Source organism: Otolemur garnettii, unplaced genomic scaffold (assembly GCF_000181295.1).
Source record: "Otolemur garnettii isolate 467f Iridium unplaced genomic scaffold, OtoGar3 scaffold00090, whole genome shotgun sequence".
Classification (NCBI taxonomy): Eukaryota; Metazoa; Chordata; class Mammalia; order Primates; family Galagidae; genus Otolemur; species Otolemur garnettii.
In genome coordinates, this window is record NW_003852485.1 from 6,845,956 (window position 1) to 6,870,231 (window position 24,276).

At 40.2% G+C, this 24,276-nt stretch overlaps 1 protein-coding gene across 1 annotated transcript in view; it reads right to left on the reverse strand.

Annotated features, from left to right (window-relative positions):
* LOC100947055 (STE20/SPS1-related proline-alanine-rich protein kinase) overlaps positions 1-24,276 on the reverse strand; it is a 114,387-nt gene that overhangs the window by 48,482 nt on the left and 41,629 nt on the right. The window contains exons 5-6 of the mRNA XM_023516358.1: positions 9,474-9,526; positions 5,518-5,586 (exon numbers count right to left, since the gene is read on the reverse strand). Of these exons, the coding sequence (XP_023372126.1) occupies positions 5,518-5,586; positions 9,474-9,526 (122 nt within the window). The remainder of the gene's footprint in view (positions 1-5,517; positions 5,587-9,473; positions 9,527-24,276) is intronic.

Here is a 24,276-nt window from a genome sequence, read left to right on the forward strand (position 1 = left end):
GCCAGGAGCTGCTCTGCTGTCTCACTGTCAGTCATCCAGGGGAATTCTCTTTGAGACAGGAAAGGGGACTCAGATCTTGTCTGTTTCCATCTGTCAGCCAACCCAGCTCGGCAAGATGAGCAAATTTATACATACATGTTATCTAGGTTTCCGTTTTACAAACTTTTTTTTTTAAACCACCACCCACCCAAGAGGCTTTGCCAATCTTATCAACATCTATTTACACAAAGCCTAAAATTGCATCCTGTTGCTTTCCTAAGGCAGTGATGAGTAAAAGCGCAACTGAAGTGGGTTTATGCTTTGAGCACATTTGTTTTCTGCTCTGCTTTGCTTCTGCAGGAAAGCAATCACTTCCTGACACGGCACTGGCCCGTCTTCCATCCGAACTCTGCTTTGTAAAGGTCTGCACACTACCTGAAGCTACGTACTGAAGATTTTTGGAACCTGATTGCTGTATTATTGTAAAAGTCATAACATTCATTGCTCCATAACTTGTTATTGCTTTTTTTCAGTTGTTTTCACACTGCCATAAACATTCACGTCAATTCAAAAGAGAATGTTCACACGATAAAACAGATTTTTAATCTATTTAAACGTTAGCTATTTTGTATTACAGAAGCTGGAAAAACACATACGTAAGGAATCATTCAAACCTCTCTATGAACTGGACTATTTTCTACGCAGCTTTCCTCAGGGAGCTTAGTTCTTATTTGCAAATGTTACTTGACTTCTGCACTCTTGCAAGTAAAGATTCCTAAAAGAGTAGGATCCTATATGCAAAATATCCTTAGTTTCTAAAGTAAATGTTATGGTATATTTCAGAGTGGGATTTGTTTATCTCTAACAAACGTTCATGGAGGGCCAACCATGTGAAATACACAGTTTGGAGCACACTGTGAACGTGGCAGTTAACCAAACAGATACAAATCCCGGCCATCAAGAAACTTACGCCCAAGGTGAAATCCTGTATATTTAAAAAGATACGTAAAGGGAACATAGAACCTATTGGGTTGGGAGAGACTATGTTGAAGACTGAAATAAGAAAGTAGGGTTAGGGGTGGCATGAGATTTTTTAGCAGGGAGAGCCTTTGTAAGGTCATATTTCAGTCCCAGGAGATACAAGGTGGGCGTATGTGGCCCAGGAGAAGGAAGATCCTGTAAAGATCAAGTCCAACAGCCAGGGTGGCTGGGGAGGAGTGCGCAAGGGAGGGAGCAGGAAAGAGGAGGTCTGAGATGTCTCAGGGGACACAGGGCAAGGATTTGGAAGGCACAGGAGACATGGGTGGAGAGCCCCTGGGAGTCTTGACTGAAGCACTAATGTAATCCAGCTTCCTTTCTCAAATTGAGAAGTAATTCACATATTATTATTCTCTTAAAGTGCACAATCAATGGTTTTTAGTAAAGTCACAAGGGTATACAGCCATTATCACTTCTAATTTCAGAACATTTTCATTACCCCAAAGAGAAATCCCAGACCCATTAGCAGTCATTCCCCTTACTCCTCATCCCAGCCCTGGGCAACCACCGTTATATTGTCTGACTCCACAGATTTGCCTACTCTGGGCATTTCATATAGTCTCAACCAACATGCAGCTTTTTGCATCTGGTTTGCTTTCCCTGGTTGCTGAGAGAACAGGCTGAAGGGAAGCAAGGACAGAAGCTGAAGAACCAGCGAAGAGATGGACACGAGATTCACTGAGCGAGGAGAGGGGCCTGAAACAGGTTGGGATGTGAGACAGTCCTAACAGCTGGGTCCTGGGCACGTTAGGATGAGTTGGATGCAGGTATGAGAGAAAGGAAGGTTAAGGAAACTTCTAGGTTTCCATGTGTCCTGGAAAGGTAGAGATGACAGCCACTGAGAAGGCAAGACTCCTGTTGGGGCAAGTTGGGATTGGATTTTGGAGGTGCGAATTAAACTTGGGGTGTCTATTACCCTTCCTAGGGAAGAAGCTAAAAAAGGAATTGGACTTGAGCCTGGAATTTGAAGCAAGGTCTGCATCATAGGTATAAATTGGGGAGTTAGAAAATGGAAGGCAGTTAATACCATGAAGCCAGGAGTATGTAAGTACAGAAAAAAAGAAGAAAAGACTTCTTGGATACACCAAGATGCATTTGAGATGAGGAGGAACCAACCAAAAGGCCAAGAAGGAAACGCCAGTAAGGTGAGAGGACCAAAAGAGGGCAGAATCCTAAAAGCTGATCACGGAGAAGGGCACCGTCAACCACACTGCTAATGACGCATCAGACAAGGGCAAGAATTAACCTGGATTTTGGAACATGGCAGTCCTCCACCCTCCTCCTACGCTCTCCCATCCAGCCACGCCCCCTGTGCACCTGCCACCCCATCTGCAGGTGTGTGTTCTTCCCATGTAGGGCTTTGCAAAGAACAGTGGAGTGGGGAGGTCAAAAGTCTGACGGGGGCGGGTTCAAGAGGCAGTGGTAAAAAAGGAATGGCCAGGGGCTATGTTTTTATTTAGCTGTAAGGGGATGGGGAAAAGTAGCTATAAGAAGAAGTAGGGAGAGGGCTTTTTAAAGATAAAAGAAATAAAATCATATTCATTTGATGGTAGGACACATCCGGTAGAGGAACACAGATAATAAGGGAGGGAATAAAAATTTCCTGGGATTAGTTAGAGGGCACAGAATCAAACACATCTTACCTGTTTGTCAAATAATCAACAATTAAAACATAAATTATCTGCTGATCTAAGGAAAATCAAATTTTTTAAAAAGCTATTTTCTTCCAAGAGACACAAGAACTACCATCATTTAAAACTGCCTAGATCTTCTTTGAGGCTGAAGATGCAAAGATAAACTGCATACAGAGTGTCATGGTTAAGCTCTGGACTTGGAGTCAACAAACCCCAAGTTCAAGGACCCACTACAAGTTAAAGTATTCCAGACACTTCTTTATAACCTGATTTCAGGCCATAACATGGTGACTAAAAACAACTTTTCTTCTTTCCCTTACAGAATGAATGGGAGGATCAAATGAAACATGCAATGTTGTCCGTAAACTCTTAGGTGGGATGTCCATGCAAGGCATTCTTAGTGCTCTCATATGAATGAGTTACACATGCCTGTTCTTTCTCCAACACTCTACACATAGGAGCACATCAGCTCCACAGAGGGAAAAAGGCAAGCCGAAGACCTTTTAAAAGAATAAGCAATTAAGATATGAAAAACTAAAAGCTTTGAGGTTATACACTGTATTTAAAATACACTCAACAAGTTGTACATGAACTCTGCCTTAATTTCTTAATTTCCTCCTTTTCAAAAATTCAACAGCAAAAAATACCTTCAGTCAGATTCAGCTGAGGCTGGGACCAAAAAAAGTTAACACTAAATCTGACTGTAGGCCTCCACCAGGCCATGATTTTTAAAAAGTTGTTACCTACTGCCTTTCTGCAAATCTCTAAAACTCTTCAGGTTCCCAACCACCTACCAGGATCAACTCAAATTGAAAAATGGATGTGAACTTTGGCTTCTTGCCCAACAGAAGACATTAGAAGATGCTTAGTATACAGACCATCACTCTCTTCAAGGAAATTATATCCTGTGTTGTATCCTGATCTAGCCATTAACTGTTCTCCTTATTTATTTGGACACAAAGGTGTGTGCTTACTTCTTCTAATGGAGAGAGACCTTTATCAAGGAATTGGTAGGTCAACATAAAGAACTCTGAGATGGAATTTAGAGTCGAAGACAAAAAAAAAGTTGAATTGGCTTTTTTTTTTTTTTTGAGACAGAGCTTCAAGCTGTCGCCCTGGGTAGAGTGCTGTGGCATCACAGCTCACAGCAACCTCCAACTCCTGGTCTCAAGCAATTCTCCTGCCTCCACCTCCCGAGTAGCTGGGACAACAGGTGCCCGCCACAACACCCGGCTATTTTTTGGTTGCAGCTGTCATTGTTGTTTGGCGGGCCCAGGCTGGATTAGAACCCGCCAGCTCAGGTGTACGTGGCTGGCACCTTAGCTGCTTGAGCCACAGGCACTGAGCCAGAATTGACCTTTTTTCACAACCTTCCCCTCACATTTGATCAAAAAACTTAGGTGAAAACTCAGCTGGCCATGAGATCTTATATCTCACATGCACAACTAAATATATACAGGATGTACATGGCTTTCCTTTAAAATACGTCTGTAAATCCTCATATATGCACCACTTGTCAAAGTAATTAGAGCTTCTTTGTGAAATCAAGGTATATGCTTCATGTATAATTAATAAGGAAGAAACCTTAAATTTTTTCTAATTATAACTGTATCTTTGCCTTTATGACATCATTTGTGTATAAATAACATATTAGATACTATTTCCTTATTCAAAATTCTAATCTCCCACTAAAACACAGTTAATCTTATTTAAATAAAATAATTCACTTTATAATGACCAACAATTACGGCTTCTAGGAATAAATTATCCTGATAAGTCTGTATATTTACCTTAAACTCCTTTAGTCACATACTCCAGCATTATTGGGGAAGGACTTATTTTGAAAAGGGGGTTTTTAAAATTAAAACATATCATTGAAGAGAACTGTGTCATTTTATACATCAGTTTTAACTTAAATATTTTTGAAAAACGTGCTCCCATAACATACATTCTCCTAATTAGTACGTTATTGTTATAGTTGACAATATAATTCATATGTCATGATGCAAATGTTAATTAATCTTGTTAACTTAGGGTCATCATGATGAATAAACCATAGTAGAATCTGAGTTATAGTTTTGTAAATTCAGAACTTGCTGAGGAGCACGGAGCTCTTCGTCCCCACCATGGGCAGAACCAGGCTACACACTTCCTTAGACGACCACGTCTGCCTCTCAGAGCTCTTCTGCCTCCACTGCTTGGTCCTATCTGCATGACTATGTCCAGTGGGCTCCTCCATCTCCGTGCAGCTATCTTTTGATTCTAAAAGGGCAAAAAAATCACGCGTTCAAAGTGAAGTGGCTCTGCCATGACCCAGCTGCATGGCGCTAGACAAACCACTGAACCACTTTAGGGATGATGTTTCCTTATCTGTGCAATGAAAGAACTGGCCAGAATGATCTTTAAGGTCCTTTCTGACCTTAAAATTTTATAATGAATATGCCCAAGGGCTGGGAAAACTAACATCTAAGTTGATTAAGATGGCACCCAAAGAAAGAACAGAGAAACTCTCAGCAAAGGCCGCAGAGATTCCCATACTTTGGAGCACAGGATTTATACCATCTTATTTTTTGCTACATCATGGGCTCCTGGGTCTTACTTCTGGGTTCTCTGTCCTATTTCTAATAAGTAAGGCTCCTCATTTGATAAATCATATCTAGAGAAATGAGACAGAATTACATTAAGAGCTTTTGAAAAAGGAAAATTAAATATGACTCTAAATGTACTTATACATCAAAGACAAAATCCAAGAGGAATTTTCAAAAATGCATGGAGTGCGGTATTCCTTAATGAAAACTTTTGCTTCAAAACACATTTCCATTTGATATACCAACAAAACGACACTGCATACTAACAAACAATTTACCTATAACTACATCATGTCCATCAACCAAGCCAGCAGAGAAGAGCTCCTGAGATACACCATCTGCTGTATCTGTCCAAATGTGAAATGAATATATATTAGTAACCATAAAATAAAGATCAACAATCCAGTACAACGTAAAACATACATTTTTCATTTACTAAAATCATTCACGAGTCTAAATTCAACAATTCAGATTCTATCAGGAGTTAAAAAAATCAGAAGCAACTTGAAATACCTTTCGCTATGTACAATTTGTATGTTGCTATGTATTCAACAGAAGGTATACGATTTTTTTTTCATGTTTAGTGAACTAAAAAACTTTTGCCCTCTGGCTATGATCTGAATTAATCCTCAAATGTACCTCTAGAAGTTATGACTGCACCTTATGACAGGGCTTTTCTTTTCTGCCAAGGTTAATTCCTGCTATCATCAATCCTTTTCTAGCATTAGTAGCTACTGAGTCAGAATTTATGGCAAAGGTTGAATGGGTAGCATTTGACACAACCTTATATTTGGTATAAACAGCCTACGAGCTTGTTGGACTATTAAGACGAGCTATTAAAATGTATGCTATTAAGAAACTCCTTTAACGTGACATTGATCATTTGACAGCAACATTCTCTTAGAAATGTGGTTGACTAAAATAATGTGGTTTCTCAATGATAAGTGACAGGAGTAAGCAATCTCATAAAGATGGGGTTGCACCGGCTGTGGCAAGTGAATACAGCCGAAATTACTTAATTGAAAGGTTACAAATGAACATGATCACGCTGCTATCTTCTATTTGAAGACTTTGTAAAGAGAAATTGATAAATTGCCATGTGCTAGAAAGACCCGTTTATAAACCCCCATGTTTTTACAATGGAGATGACTTGGGCCCCACGATCTTCTGATAGTCTCGTAAATATCCAAAATTATAGATTGGTAAGAAGAAACCAGCTCAGGAGCCTTCACCTGTGCTTCAGATGTGATGACTGTGTAAGTGAGCTTGTGCGTGTGTGTGTGCACGTCTTTCAGTGATTCTCGGGCTTTAAAGTGCTCACCCCAGTGTCTGACACTCAGTAAGTAAATGGCAACTGTGACGATGATGCCACAGGCAGCGATCACCAGAAACACACCTGGTGCTCTTGTGCACTTTCTCTGCCTCCTCGTCATACGGGGCCCAACTTCCCAAATCTCCAGTACAAATGTGGAACACAGTTTATATTCTTGACACTTCCAGAGAAACTGTTGTATTCTAGCACTTTACAGACTCCATTGCATAATGAAATCACGAAATGGAATAAAATAAAGTGAATGGCAAAGAAGTACATAGGAATCTTACTAAGCTATGGAATTCCATGTAAAGTAAGCTTGTCTGGGGCCTCGTCTTTTTTAACAGAAGTACAAAAAAAGCACCTTACAAAGTCTCCTGATAAAATGAGCCTACAGTTGTGGGACGTAGGGTAGCGTAATGAACATGGTGTAGTTTGCTAAAGCTGCTAGTACATGCAGCCTCAGAACCTCCATCTTCCTGAGTACCACTGAAAGTTCAGGAAAGGACGCATTAAATTAAGAGCACCTAGCACCTAGCAGGCACTGGGCATGTGGTGGGCAGTCCCTCTGTTTCTATTGATTGATTATCTGTTAAAGTATCTGAATGTGTTACCACCATTTCTAGAGTATCAGGAAGATCTTAGACTTGTGTATGGAGCTACAATCACAGGATATAGCTGAAGATGGACTAATGACCCAAAGCTTGCTTGAGGGACAGCAAAGGATTAATGTATACAGCATAACCACTACTTTCAGAACTTCTGTTCTATCTGAACACCAGATAAATCGTATCAAAATGGCAAACAGGTAATTGCTGACCAGCCAAAATGGTAAAAATTCCCTGTCTCTGTGTGTACCGTTAGGTGGTCATTTTGTAGGCACACGAGTGAGATACCAGTAACAGCGAAATGTAAAATAACCTGCTTCATGTCTCATTAATCATCTGTTCTTCTTTAAGCTTTTTAACATTTCTGATGTCTAAAAAGGTTAAATGGTCACATATTAATCATACAGCAACACATTAAATAAAATGGGCCTGTCGTTACCTGAGGACAGAGACTATTTCGTGTGTTTATACCCTATGTACTTATTCACATGTATATGCAGCACAAACATATGATGCGTATGCACAGATTGACTGCAAAAGGTATCTAAAATACAGACACAGCATCAGTATTCACAGGATCCTATGTTATACACCGGGTCCTTCTGTTAATAACAGGCCTGCACTCAGCTGCCAGGTGAAGGCAGGCTGTCATCTGGAAGACAACGCTATGGGTTCTGTCTGGGCAACAGAAGCAGAGGCTCTTAAACTAACCACAGCAAATGAGGCAGCCAAAGCCAGTGCAAATGGCCCAGCTACTAATGCTGGTAGGGTCATCTTAACTACAAAAGTCCTTAATTTAGAAACTCATTTTTTTGTTACTTCTTAAAATTGATTTCCACTGCCACAGTCAACTTTAAATAATCAGATGAAAAGAAACAGCCTTAAAATAAGAATCTATTCTTTCTACTGACTATACTCGAAACCTTTATGACATAGTCGCCAGATTTTGATCACAGCATGGCCTGATCAATTATTTTTATATTGTGGCAAAATAGACAGGTTTTTGATAACACTAACTGGTGCTCTACAATCTCAGAGAACAATTCCAAATTATTAAAGATGGATATCCCCGGAAAGAAAGATCAGCTAGCAAATGAGGACCTTATGGACATGTATTTTGTAAAAGATACTTCGTATTTCAGTATAATTCAGATATACTGGGAATCATTAAATCTTTGCATTTACAGAGCACTAATGATCAGGGACCAGCAAGTCCACGGCCATACGTGGCCCAGACACATATTTTGTTTGGCTGGAAGCATTTAAAAACAAAACTGCACATAAATGTCTTCAGACAGGATTCTCTGGGTTCCTGAAGTGCCCACCATTTGTGTTGGCTCCGTGAGCCTTTCAGTTTGTTTTCTTCATGCAGGTGAGAACAGCAGGAGGACAGAGGCAGTTTATAGACTGATCACCTATCAAGCTAAAATGTTCTTGCATTTCAGGGTTTTGAAAATTTTAGCAAATACAATTCATTTAATCAAGTTAAAACTTAGGTGGGGTACTAATGCATAAACCACAGAGTAGGATTCGCTTATGTATATGAATGAATTCTAACGGATGAGGCTAATATGCTTCAGAAAGGTACTCAATATAGAAACCGAGGAAAACATGAAGCACATAAAAATCCGAAAGCAGAGGTCAGGGCAAACAGTTAATATAATCTTAGCATTGGCATCTCACACTTTTACTTCTCTGGGTTATTTTGGTTACAAACTATAAATAATCAAAATTGTCTTTTTTTTTTTTAAAGAACAATGAGCATAACTTTTCAGCAGTTGTAATAACTAAGTGCTCAAATTGCATTCAGCTGCACCAGTGGCATTGTTCCTGTCAAGCTTACTCTTAGTGCCTGTAGCAAGCAAATAGAGGGCGCAAACCCGCCCTAAGATAGGCTTCAAGTAACTTGGGCAGAGAAGAAAACGAATAACCTTCTACATGATCCCCTTGTCTGCTGCTCAACCCTCCTCAGGACTGCTGTATGTTTCCCATTATGCCCATAATGGGCTTCCTTGAAGCCCTGCATACCAGTGCTTATTTTCATAGTTGAGCTAACTTATCTAATCTATGTGTGCACATACACCATGCTGGCACGTGTCACTGGGATGGACATGTTACAGTCAGCAGTGGTTTGGTTAGGAATCCTGGCCATTATCAAACGTCCTTTCTTCCTTCCATCTCTCCCTCCCTCCTTCCTTCCTTCCTTTGCTTTTAGACAAGGCAGTTTTGAATAGCAAATGATAACCACATACTTGTAATCAATTTCTGAAATGCTCTTGTGGGTCATAAAATAATAATTTCAATTAAAACTTACCTCTTCCTGGAGTAAACTCAAATCGTATGTCATTAAGTTCCTTTCTGGAGTTTCTGAAATACATAACATACACAACATTAAATTCTCGGGAAGCAGAGTTTCATCAAGCTAAAATGTATTCCAGTTTTACAAGATGCTACTAACAGTTCAGGGTTACCTGCAACTATTTCCTCAACTGAAAGAGATAGTTCTAACAAGTATAAAGAAACTTGTTTCATTTATTGGATTTGCCTTATATAAAAATGCTTGTATAAAAGCAAAATTCCAAAACAAAAGGTTCCTTTTGAGTTACCTCCAAATATTTGCTCAACTGGAAGTTGAGACAATTTTAATATTAAATTGAGGCAATATTAGTATTAAGGTGAAGCAAAATTAATATTAAAAGTTATGACAATAATGAAGAGATTTGTTTAATTTATTGAATTTACCGTGTATAAACATGCTTATATCACAAAATTCCAAACATTAAAATGTTCATTTTGTACAATCTGCACTAAATAGGTAACCTTAATGTAATTTCATAATTAAAAATTTCGAAAGCATTTAGTCTAAATGACATCCAATGTATTATCCATATTTTTTCAGAGAAAATAGTATTCTACTGAATTATTTTTAAAAGTTAAACAGGGAAGACAGTGTCAACAAGAGAGATTAAGAGAGCATTATATTACATTAAATCATGCACTAAGATGCCTAGAATAAGGTATACATTTTGTTTTACTGGTTTAAAAATGTTATGCAAACATAGAGGACCTCTGAGTACAACAAAATTGCCCCTGAATACATTAAACTTTAATATAAAATGCTTGCTTAAAACTGTAAAATATATACATGTAAGCAATTAAAATTTAAATGACACCAGGGACATATGAAACAAATGTCTAGGACACAAGCTTTCCACTCAAATTAATTTCGAGAAATGGTGGTGTAGGGCAAAGAACTATAATTGTAATAGTTTTCAATTCTTATAAGAACACAAAAAATATTTAAGGTGACAGTGAACAGATGCTAGATTCATAGTTAATACAAAAAACACCTTAAGAAACTACAGGAGAGGGCCAGGCAAGGTGGCTTATGCCTGTAATCCTATCACTTTAGGAGGCTGAGGCAGGAGGATCACCTGAGCTTAGGAGTTCAAGACCAGCCTGAGCAAGAATGAGACCCCCATCCCTACTAAAAAAGGAAAATCTACTGAGCATTGTGTTGCACACCTGTAGTCCCAGCTACTCAGGAGGCTGAAGCAAGAGGATGGCTTAAGCCCAAGATTTTGAGGTTGCTGTGAGCTATGATGATGCCATGGCATTCTACCAAGAGAAATAGAGTAAGACTGTTTCAAAAAAAGGGGGGAGGGAGGAAGGGAAGGTGGAGGGTAGTAGGAAACATGACCCAGTGATTTCTACAGGAACTCAACTGTTAGTTCTGCCATGGAGAGTGTCTGAGACAGAGACAGAAATGGCCTAATCATCCTGAGGTGGCAGGGATTGGGTCAGATCCTATAAGCACCCCCACTTTGGTACACTAAAGCTGTGTATAACACCACCTGGTCTCTGTGAACAGTGCCCAAACCATGATGAAGCTGATCTCTGGGCCCTTCATGGTCCATAGCCTGGTCTTGGTCATACTAAGTGCAGGAGGACCTAAAGGATGCAGGAGATGTGGGATCCACCTTTCTCCTCAATGCCTAGAAAAGCAGCCCAAGTTCAACACTGTTCGACAAGCAAAACTGAGAGAATGGCCAAGAATTTGAGATGCCCAAGCCCGTGCCCAGACATAAGAGCCTCAAACCTTGAACTGTCCATCTCTCTTCAAGTTTTCCCACTTTAACGTTTACCACTGCTCCTCCTGGGGCTGGAAAGGGACCAGGGGCCTTCAGCAACCCCTGTAGCTGTGCTTCCTTCAGAACCTTCTATCTGAAAACTCTGGAAACGATGGACCCTAACCTGAAAGTGTAGACACAATAGTCCTTTAACCACAGTTTCACTTTCCAAGATTTTAATTACTCACAGTATACAGTAGGATGAGATGTTTTGATAAGGAGACAGAGACCACATTCATATATCTTTTATTACAGTATACGGCAATAATCATTCTAATTTAGTTAGGTGGCATTTTTAATCTTTTACTGTACCTAATTTTTAAATTAAACTCTACTCTCTCTGGTATGTAGGAAAAAAAACAAAAAGGACACAGGGTTTGGTACTATCTGGAGGGTTTTGGAGCGTATTCCCCATGGATAAGGAGGAACTCATGAATACAACTTACACATGAAATTGTAGATAATTATATGAGTGTTCAGAGATGATCTTGGACCCAGACTAAAGAACCATATCCTGGGGGTGGAGTGTGCCACTGATAAATAGAGCCTGTAGTTGAAGGACCTTCTGTGTGCTGCATTGTTTAAACGGCCAATCCTTTCCTACTGAACTATAAATGTCACCACCCATTTACAGTGCCCTCATATATACCAATAGTTCCTAAACATTTTGTTCACCTGCCTACGTCTATTAACATTTATTATATTAGAAATTAAAACCGGGCTCAGTGCCCATAGCTCAGCAGTTAGGGCACCGGCCACATACGCCGAGGCTGGTGGGTTCGAACCTGGCCCAGGCCTGCCAAACAATGACAACTGCAACCAAAAAAATAGCCAGGCATTGTGGCAGGTGCCTGTAGTCCCAGCTAGTTGGGAGGCTCAGGCAAGGTAATTGCTTAAATTTAAACTCAAGAGTTTGAGGTGCTGCGAGCTCTGACGCCACAGCACTCTATCGAAGGCAAAATAGTAAGACTCTGTCTCAAAAAAAAAAAAAAAAGAAAAGAAAAGAAAAATTAAAACTGGTAATTTAAAAAATATTTATTCATTTGAAAATGACAATTAGCCCAGATGTAAATGTAAAAATTGTCTTATGAAAAATTACTTTCCTGTCCCAAATAAAAATAAATCAATGAAAAGAGCGCATTGTTTTACATGTTTGTAAACCTGTATGTGATCTGGGTTAAGATATCTGGATTCTCATACTTGCTTCTGCAATCTGCTGCAACATCAAATGTCATGTATCCGGCCACTGACAAATTCCTCTGAGCATGTGTGTAAGAATGAAAGTGAAAAGGGCAAATAATTTCTTAATATTGTAAATACAGTTTTGACTTCATGGGCTCCCTGAAAAGGTCATAAAGACCCTTGAGGTTACTAGACCATACTTTAAGTAATACAAATATACATACAGAGGGTGCCGAAAAATGTGTACCCATTTTAAGACAGGAAAAACCTGCATTAAAATTATAATACTCAACTCACATTTGACTTCTGCAATTATAAGAGATACAAGGATGATATATAAGATAACAAATGACATACACTGAGTATCACAATTTTTATAGTTCATTCCTTTCTTAAAATGTGTATATATTTTTGGCACGTGCATGCACACGCCAAAATGTGTATATATTTTTGTGTATAAATGTGTATAAAATGTGTATATATTTTTGGCACGTGGCACGCACACACACACACAAAATCTCATTTGATTCCAGCAATCAATCTTTGAGATAGGCAAAGAGGTATTACTTGTGTTCCATTTCTTGATGCCTCTGTTACAATGGCTTTTCCGAGTTTAGAAATTTAATGAGTGGCAGAGTAAAGACCAAAAATTCAATATTGCAAATACCTAACAGAAACAGAAATACTTGATTCCTTTTAACTTTTAAGAGAAAACAACTATTCCCCATGATTCTGCATGTTACCATGAAATGACCACCAAGCATTCATTTCTTTACTAGTCTTGGTTTCTCATGCCATTTAGGGGCAAAGATTAAATTAGATGCAAAGTAGTCCTAATAAAAATAAGTCTGAGGAAAGCAAATATTTATCATGTATTTAATAATAAAATGACAAAGAGGAGAAAACATGAACAAAAATTTGATTGAACATGAGTTTGGGTCATTGTTGCTTCTCCCTCTTTGATTAAACAAGACTATAAGACTGGCCAAAAAAATGAACAAGAAAAGAGAGGTATAAGTACTGTACCCAGACTACGGTGCTTTAAATATTAGTAATAAAAAAGTAATATCCAACACCCATAATCTCTACCTGCATCAACTGGGGTTCGAATTATGGAGGGTGCATAGTCAACTCATTCTTTAATGACTCTGAACCTAAAATACTCGCCTTTGAAAAGATCACAGTGATTGATTGTGAGTAGTAGACTTGTCCCATCAAGATGAAATATAGCTGGAAAAATGCCTAATTGGATCTAACTAGTGAAGGTCATCCTTTTATAAAGAATTAATCTTTTCAGACTCATACTTAACACCTTTAATTGAAAGTACATTTACTTTAATTGATATGGCACAGGACATTCTGATTTCAGGGAAGCTGAAAATAGGTATGATTTAAGGCCAGAGACTTAAGACCACGCAACTTTACAGGGGAAAGGATAAAAACTTGAGAGTAATGTTTTCAACATCCAGGCTGCCTTTGATAACTCTTATTAAAAACATGTTTAATTCTCAAATAGGCTACAGTGCAACCCCTATTGCTCACTAAAAATGCAAATGCCTACAGGGCTCAGGTAGGAAATTTAATTTTTAAAATAGGTTATATGATCATACAGTTTAAAAATCAAAATGCACAGTAAGACATTCTGTGACCATTAGGCCTCCCCCTCTCATTACCCAACTATTCGGTTCCCCTTCTAGAGGCAATCAATGTTTTAGGATTTTTGTGCATACTTCCTGAGATGTTTTATGCATATTCACCAGAACCTCCATAGCTGACCACCTCCCTACGTTGACCACTGCCTTAAGTTGACCTCATTTTCCTAGACCAGACAGGTACCACATGTCCATATCATTACACTAGACCTAGTTCCTTATGCTGTCCACCTCTACATGCTGACCACGTTGTTAGAGTCCCTTGGGCGGTCAATTTACAGAGGTTCTGCTATACTAGCAAATATGCATATATATTTAATATAACCACTGTTCTTTTCCTAGCCCTTCTCTCAACTTAATATCTTAGAATTTCTCCGTCTTAGCTCATAGAGACTTTTGGCATTCTTTTCCTGATAGCCACGCAGTTTTCTGTTGCATACTATAACCTTTTTAAACCAGTTTCCATCTATGAAGATTGTTTCCAGTCTTTCCCCAGTGTAAACAGATCAATAGATAATCTTGTTCTTGTGTCATTTTGTCCTTATGTGAGTGTAAAAATAAATTTCTAAAAATGAATTGCTTGGTCAAAGGACATATGCATTTGCAGTTTGATAGATATCATCAAATTCCCTTTTATTTAAACAATGTACACTCTCACCAGCAGTCTGTAAGACCACTGCAGGCACTTTGAGTAAAGTGGAGAGTGTGTTAAACATCAGGGAGCCCGCACGGGGCCAGGTGGAAAGCTTCTTCCCCACCTAAAGACGGAGACGATCCTCCACACCAGGTAATTAATGGCCAGGCACGAGTGTGGGCTCAATGTGACTAAATATTCAGATGTTCAGACAAAGAAGAAATCTGGAATTGCATATCAAATTCCATAGTTTTAATTGTTGATAGCTCAACTTAAAATTTTTGACCTGAATGTGTAGGCTAGATTCGGTCACTAGTGAGAGTGAATATAAAATAGAATTTCTGCCAAGAATAACACGTGAACCTATTTCTGTGGGCAAAGTTTTCTGAAATGGTAAGACTTGAATGTTCTTTTTAAGGATCTCCTAAGAAGAGTCGTATAAATAATACATTGACCCACAGACTAAGGGCAGGGGAGAAATTAATCATGGGAAAGAAAACTAAGGCCACAAGAACCTAACCCCAAAAGAAAATACAACCCATAAACTTATAAACTTGAGACAGATTTTATTTTTTATTTTTACTAACTGCTGCTCAGTAACAATAAAATTGATTTTTTTTTTAAAAAATTAGTAACTACTGTTCGGTATCAATACATCTTTTTTGCTATGTCCGTCCAAAGTGCGAAGTTCAGAGACAGAGATGGGCAAGCATGAAGTTTTTCTTAGTCTTTCAATTCATCTTCAGGTGACGCAGGGAACGCTCAAGAGGGGGCAGCTGGCTGCGAGGGTGGTATTGAGGAACACAGGAGTCAACATGGAACCTTTTCAGATGGCAGAGGAACAGAAAGCTGGTGCAATTGGGAGTATGTATTTTATAGAATGCAGCTTTTAATCTACACCTTTTAATGTAGCCTGTCAGGACAATCTGATGGTTATTGCTGTGGAGAGCTCCACAGCCAAAATGCCAGCTTGGAACTATCTGCATTCTTTAGCTTCACAGGAATGCCTCTTAGCCCATGCCAACAACTGTATTGGGGTGCTCACACTCTAAAAACCAAATGTGATTAAAAGGCTACAGAAGTCCAAAGACCACTCATTGTCAGAGAGCATCAGAAACAGTAACTGGCACTGGCATTGCGTACCCTCCCCTACAGCGATGCCCTCAAATGAGGATGAAAGTCAGCTCTTTTCCCAAGCTTTGAGGTTGGTACCACTCAGGGTGTCTGTGCAGATGGCAGAGATAGTGTTTCCTGGGGACCCAGGAGCAGGCCCTCCCTCCTACGTAGCAGCGGATTACTCGGACAACAGCTCTGCTCTTCCTTATTCTGACCTGAAATTCCACATCCAGGTGAAGCTGTTAGCATCCAGGGAACTCCCAGGGATGCCCACATACCTAACTACTTGTTTGGCCTTCTGTAATCTGTTTTTCCAACTATAAATTACCCAGTCGATGGCATTTCATCACAGCAGCACAGCACGGACTAAGGCAACAGCGCTCACACCTGCCAGGACACTGCTTTGTGTTTTACCTGAGTCATCTCATTCTGCGTTCAAAACAACCTTTGAAGTAAGGAATGCTTTCATCTCCTATTATTTTATAAGCCAGAAAAACTGAGGCTTGGAAAGGTTAAAGAACATATCCCCAAATCACTAAATCTGGAACTTTATAAATGCTACCCATCCAGGGCACATCCCCTCCCCACGGCACTCTCAGCCCTCCTGTGAACGTCCTTGGATGCTACTAGAGGGAATCTCCACATTCGTGCTCCAATCTGCATCGCAGCTGGTCATCATCTTCTGTGAAAATCTCATCAAGTCATTCCTCTGCTTAAAATTTTCTTCCTCTTATTCTTAAAATTCAAAATCCTCAGCATGACCCTTAAGCTCTGGCTCCTGCCTGTCTCCTACTCTCATCTCCCCCAAACGCCCCCACACATGCACTGCTGGCTCCCACTACCCCTGGGTCCCTCGAACGTACAGAGCCCCTGGCGGCTGCATCTGCAGCAACCTGAGGCAGCCAGCTTCCCTCCCTCTACTTGGACGTTCCTTGTCACACTCAGTGACTGACATCAATCACAGTCTGGGGCCTGGATGGCATCTCTGGGGAAGCCAGGACAGAAGGGTCGGCCCCCTTCCTATTTGCTCTCCCAGTTTCCAGTTCCACTCTCTGTGCCACATGGAACCATGTGGTTACTACTTTAGTCTGCCTTACTCACTAGATCAGCAGTTCTCAACCTGTGGGTCACGACCCACGGGAACTGTATTAAAGGGCCACGGCAGTTCCAAATCCTACCCCCATCTTGCTCTGCTCACTGTTCTTCCACTTGGCACTCAGCACAGGACCTTGGGGCTACACAGACACTACTTGCTGAATGAATGCAGAGTTCACAAGTTTGCCTTTTACCAAGTGCATCTCCCTTGGCTTCTGTGCCACACCTTCTCTGGCTTCTCAAGTTCCCTTGCAGCCCTTTCTCTGCTGCCCACTTTCTCTCCTTTCCCTCTACACGCCTATCTCACCAAAGCCAATGTTCCATCTCCTACCACCTTCTCTTCTCATTCCTTCCCTGAATGACTGATTCCAAATCCATAACTCGGTCTCAGGTACTACCCAAGAGCTCTGAATTCATTATCAACTACCCATGTGGTATCCGTCCACGCAATTTCCAAAAGCCACAGAAAACTCAGCATGTCCGAAACAGACGCATCACGTTTCCTCACTTTCATTTCGCATCCTTTGTCCTCTAAGACGGTACATGGTGTTTTACACGCCAGTTTCCAAGACCTGCAGGTTGCACCTCCATAAGCGTTCTCACCATCCATTTCTCTAAAACTTCACTGCTACTGACCAAGGTCAGGTCACCATCATCCGCCACAGGAGAGGATAAATGATTTAATGAACAAAGAATATTTCACACACACACGTATATGCTATTGTTAAAGCTAAAGCTATACAACAAAAGGAGAAGGGGCCATCAAGGATGGAGGGAGCTGGTATTCAGGATACACTAATCCTTGGCAGGTGACTGCCAAGCCCTGGAAGAAAACGTTGTACTTAACAAGATGTGAAAAAATGAGGCAACAGATGGGTAAGCTGAAGGAACCAAAAGAATCAGGAAGAGAAAGAGCAGCTTCCTTGGCCAAGGGAATGGCTGCTTGGAAGGCTCCCCCTAGTTACACCCCTACACCTAGGGGTCCATGCTCAGCTCTGGGCTCTCCTCGAGCGGAGTCCTTACTGAAGTCAGCTGACTAGGATGCCTCCAGAACTGGAGAGGAGACGCCAACTCAGACCTGCCACTGGCCACCAATTTGCAGTTCAGACACCTCCCGGCAGAGACGTTCTGAAAGCCACTTCACCTCTAATAATCAGTGTTTTTGCAGGAAAAAGAGGAAATAATGCTTTCCTCACAGATTAAACGAGCTGTGTGAGAAACTGTGGGAACTCCCTGGCTCTGCCAAGAGCCACTCATAGTCTTAAATTTTGAGATACACAGAAACAGGTAGGAAAAAGTCATAGTTTCCATCCTTAAAGAGGTCACAATCTTCCCGGAGAATGACAGCTGCCGTATGCAAACTTCAGGGGAAACCCAATGTTAAAGTGCTTAAGAAATAGTAGTAGTGAAGGGAATATCAGACTGATTCAGAGAAAGGTGTGGGGCTCTTCACTGTGAGTCATCCTTCACGCTCCTGTCAAATTAATCTTCCTCTGAAGGAAAGGCCCAATCACAGAATCATATAATTTTATAACCGAAAGGGGCCTTAGAGGTCACCTAATGCATTTCCTGCATTCCTCAGGTGGAAATGCCGAAGCCAAAGAGATTAGGAGGCTTGCCTAAGATTACACAGCTAGTTAATCACTCAATACTCCATAAATCGTTATTGATCACCTACTAGGTGCCAGGCCCAAGCTAGGAGCCCCTAATGGCAGAAATGACATCCAAACCTGGGACTAGGGAATTCGAGGCCACTGCACTTTATTCTAGATTGGTAGTTCTCAAGCTGCAGGCAGGGTGAGACGGGGTTCAAGCCCTAAAAGGAAGGCTTTTTCCCCAATTCACCCCTACACCTGGTAAAGAATTAGCACATGCAGTGAGACAGATTACAGACAGGAAGCTGTTCCACATGACTAATGTGGTGGCAGAAATTAAAATTTTATGTATTCAGCACTGAAAAAGTATTACTTTTTTTAAAAGGTTACTATTTTTAAAAATTGTAGGTACACGTGTATTCACTTTATTACTCTCCACACTTCCCTGTGGATTGAAATGTTTTTGATAATTTTATAATACTTTTAAAAAAATATTATATGAACATGAAGAAAAGAATCAATCATGTCTCTGTAGGTCAGCGGTCCTCAACTCTGTCCTGTCATGACCCATAGGAACTGTGTTAAAGGGATGCAGCAGTAGGAAGGTTGAGAACCACTGCTTTAGGTGGGAGGGGCGGAAGGTGGGAAAGAAGGAACAGCTGTGCTCTTACCGTGGCTCTGAAGTTTGAGAGCCACTGCTGTACCCATCAGCGCTGTGCTCCCAAGCCCTGCCTGAGATCAGAGCTCTCCTAGATCTAGCTATCTCCACCCACCAGATGCCATACACTCTAGGAGGCTCAGAATAATAACTGAACCCCAAGTCCACCATTCCCTCCTCAACCCTTGCCCATGCATTTGACTTGCTGCAGAAGTCTCCTGGATCAATGACTCTTCTAAAAGGTGAACATTCTTTGCAGCACTGTACATCCACACACCTAGCTACAGGCACTTGGCCTAGAAAATACAAGTTGGCACCCATCCAGATTTCTAGCCTATATCAAGCCATGCAGCATCACATAGTCCAAGATGTGACTTTCTGGAAGATCAGAAAGTCACACTCTTCCCTTTAACAAAAAAAAAAAAAAGTGACTGTCACAGATGTATGTGGTATACATACACACACACGGTTGTCCTCAAAGAAGGTATCTTGATGTATCTTAAAAGAATATGGCTTCACACACTAGTTCTCTACAAGTAGAACCTGATGTTTGAGACTCTGGTGATTCCCAGTGGCTGTCTAAGTAGCAGCCCGAAGCCCTTTTGGATTCACAGCCGGCAGAGGGCGGCAGTCTGGCTGCAGATGATTGACACAGCTGACACCCACTGACATGCAGGTGGCTTTGCATATAGACATTTCGGATGCTCAGTATGGTGCTGACACTTCCCCATAAGTCACACGCAAAAATATAAGAAATAATAGCCTTTCTTAGCTACAAAAAGTGGTTTCATCTGGAAGTAATCCAAACTAAGTTACAGTGTTTTATTTGACAAAAACCACTAGAATATCTCTATGCCTGCCAGGTGAAGGGCATGGCCATTTCCTCTCCTCCACCTTACCCACCCTCCAACTAAACCAGGCCAATTCTATTTTTTCTCTAGTATATAATACTTTCAAAAATTATGAAAAACTTTTCAACATACAGGAAAGTGTCAAGAATAATTAAAGGCATAAACATGTACCTGCTATACAGAATTTTCAAAATGTACTATTTTATCATGTTTACTTTTAAATATGATACAATTTAAATTTATAATTTAAATTGCACAAGAACCTTACAGCCACCCTGTATTTACTAAACTTATTTTTACCATGGGGTAAAAGAGAAAGTGATCACATAAAAATCAGATCCACGTATATGGTGGACAAGAAAAGAAACGTGATGGTCTGGTTAAAGGGCACACATTTTTGCAGCAGGAAAAATATTAAGCATGCTTATTCAGTAGAGTTCTTTGTCTATGTCTCTCTTTTGAAATCAGTACAGGATTAACTTTCATTAACATTTGTACCTGAAAGTTTAGTTTGTTGCATTTTACTGCAGAAAACTCAGACTTAATGTTTCCATGATGAAATCTTCCTTTAGTGCATAAGGTTCCCAAGCCAACACACATGTACTAAGTTCTGTACAACAAAACACAAAGGCCCATCTAGGATGTGGATTTAGTTTATGAGCATTTGGGATCTGGACGTCACGTCATGTCATGTGCTAGATGTGTCTATACAGGCTGACATGTATGGGGAGGCGGGTGAAGCTGCACGTCTGCGACATTCCAGGATGACTAAATCTTTAAGGTAATAGAAGCTTTTGCTTTAAGGCACAAACTGTTAGGAACTCTAATTCTTAGGGACAATTGTCATCTTGTCTGCCAACTGTTTATTTGGTTTATTTACTTCTTGCAAAAAAGATGTTAAATCATTTCAAAGTTAAACCAAACATGCAACTAAACATTCGGTTAATATAACTAACAGAAATTAGCAGACACACAAAGAGCTGCAATCACGTACTTGTGATGTCTGTTACTCCCGGTGAACACTGGATTTAGCTTTATTTGGTAGCAGCTGAGGCAGAAAAGGGAAACAACCTGCACAGTTCAGTTCTGACTTTATTAAAAAAGAAACACGCAAGGAAGATTTTGTTTTTCTTGGCATTAATTTCAAGAAGAATTTTTTTATGGAAGCCCCTCCATAAGGAACACTGAGTAATGCCTTCAATTCTGTGTCATAGAAGACAGAAACTTTTTTCATATAAATGTCTTCAACAATATGGTACAAAAGAGGGAAATTTCTCCTCCCAGGTGCTGAAGGCACGATATTAAATCTTCACCTGAGTGACAGCATTTCTGCTGGGAGCTGCAATACCACAGCCAAGGCACATTGTTTCCTGATGATTTACATCAATGCAGGGAGCTCGCAGAACCTGGAGAAATGGATGGTCTCTGCACATGTCTTCTGGAGGCCCCCAAAGTATCTTGTCAAGTGCTACAAAGGGCGATTTCATGACTGCATTCTCCAATGAGTATTTGAAGGAGTCTGAAAATCTATGTATTGATTAAACATACATCTTTCATTTTAGCTGAACCATCTGTGGGAAGCAGGTGTAATACTCTGCCATGACCGTGCAGGAAACTGAGTTATGGCCTCCCCTGGGGAGCCAGCAACTAACACCTAAGATGGGTAGGTTGCAGGGCTCAGAAACTTCCAAAGGAAGCTCCGAGTCTGGCCGAGACCTGAACGCATGCTCAGCCGCTTGGCTGCCTCAGAACAGAGAAGGAATCATTGTTTGCTTAAAAGTTTTACATCATTTGTGCCACTGACCAAGTGAATTAGCTGTAAGATAACTTCAGTATAGATGGAATATTCTAAAGTGAGCACACAACAATAAATTCTTTAAACTTGAGTAAGGCAAGTTTAAAAGTAGGAAAAAAGCATCCCTTATTTTAATTTTGTCTTTCCTGTAATTTTACTATTAATTTACATGTATCATTAAATCCAGGGAAGGCTATATTAAGTATTAGCAAATTAAAAGGAAAAATGATTACTTTCAACTAGGTTTAAAAGATCTACCCTACAAAGGCAAAAACTATAAAGGACTAATCATAAGAAGTGTTAGAACTGTAAGCCGAACCCCCCCACCCCCAGTCTTTCCACAGGTGGTACTTGGAAGACAATTATAGTGACCAATGAGATTGAGCTAGTATTTCCCCATTTGATCCATTTCAGATAAATGGCTCATCAGTAAATGCATTTACAGTCCAGTCAGGATGACCCTTGGGCAAAACCACTATAAATTCTCAAGCTGGACCTTTGTGAAATTAACTTCAGCAAATATACACTTGTACAGAAAATAACATTGTTATTTGGCACTTGGTAGGTTGCTGCTGTACATTAGAAGGAAATATCCATATAGGAGAGCACATCTGGCCACATTCATCGGGAGGCTGGATTAGATTAGGACAGAAATTTTATTATTCAGAATATGTCAAAACAAAATCAAAACAGTCCAAAAATTCTCTCAAGGCAAAAAAACAAACATCCACTTGCTTTTGAGACTTGGGTTATGTGATTCTCCAGTGATTGACATTCAAGGGCTAAAAAGGCAGGACTTCTCTGGCCTGTGCTGAAAAGAGCAGGTGGCTGCCTGACAATGGAGCCTGCAAAGCTCCATTTAGGGTAACAAATCCCAGAAGGGCCAGGGTATGAGAAGGAGTGTGTTTTGCATGACGGGACTTAACCTGATGCTGTTTCCAGGTGTTAATCTGCAAACACTCACAAGTGAGAGAAGAGGAATCTCAAGTCCAGTCTGGGTGCTCCCCACAGATGCCCCTCTGCTGACTGGGCTACACAACTCTATTACTGCAAAGTGGTCCTGGAAGATGGCCACTGTGTGGTGCCTTGTCCCTCCTCAGTGGTTATAGGCTGATATGTTCCCCCCCACTTCACCTGCCTAAGTGCCTATATTGAAGTCCTAACAGCTACTACCTCAAGAATTTAACAGTATTTAGGGATAGGGTATTTAAAGAGGAATTAAAGTTACATGAGGTCACTGGGGTAAGCCCCAATCCAATATGGCTGGTGTCCTTGAAGAAGAGGTTAGGGCACAGACATGCCACCACAGAGGAAAGACCATGTAAGGACACAGCGAGGTGGGGTGCATTCCACAAGATCCAGAGAGAGACCTCAGCAGAGCCAACCCTGCCGACACCCTGATCTCGGACTTCTAGGCTCCACAACTGAGAAAATGAATTCCTGTTCTTGGAGTCACCGAGTCTGTGGTTTCGTGACGGCAGATCTAGCAAGCTAAGATACCATCTGATTTTGACAAATCTTTAAAAGTTTACATTTGTCCCTTTGGAAAAAAAAATACCTAAATTTATTCTTGGCCTCTGGAGCACTAATTTATGACACTCGTTATTATAATGATTTGTCCCTTCAACAATCCCAGATCAAGTAAATAAAATGATGCCAAACACCTGGCATAGATATCAACCATCCTAATTGGAAATTTCCAAGTACCTGAAGTTTGCCAAAAGGAGACAAACCCTTGGTCTTATTCTGGAAGCTTAGTCCTCAGTGATGCAATGTCACCCCCACCATGAAGGGATACCTGAGGACAAGACTTAAAAGTGGACAAGTATAACATGTAATCTATTCCAATTACTCAAAACAACTGGTTGCCTATGTTTAAACACATACTATGTAATTGCCATAAATAGTGAAATTTATTTTCATGTGTGTGTGAGTCAAGGAATCCATATTTTAGAGCCATAACTCATATTTTGATGATTTTGAAAAACATGTCCTACAATATTTAATAAGCAACTCTATGGGTATAAATGCACCACGAAATGAAGGTTTAAGACTGTGGAGATGATACATCTTTCTTATCTAAGGATAATAAAAAACATATACCCCCAAATTTCCTTCATGATTTTTTTTTTTAATGACGGACTTTTATTGATTAGACTATTCATCTCTAACAAGTTTTAAAACTAACTTGGCTGTCTCAACCTCTTAACTTAAATAAAAATTTAATCAAGGAAGTCAGGCTGGATAAAGAAGGCTTCTCACTCTACAGAAATATACATAAGGTGCCCCCTGCTTTAAACAACATGCTATTTGCCTCTTTACAGTGAATTGATAAATATATTTTTCAGAAGGTACAAACACACAGTGCCCCTGGGAGGAGAATAATTTATTCTTTGTCAACTTTAAAAG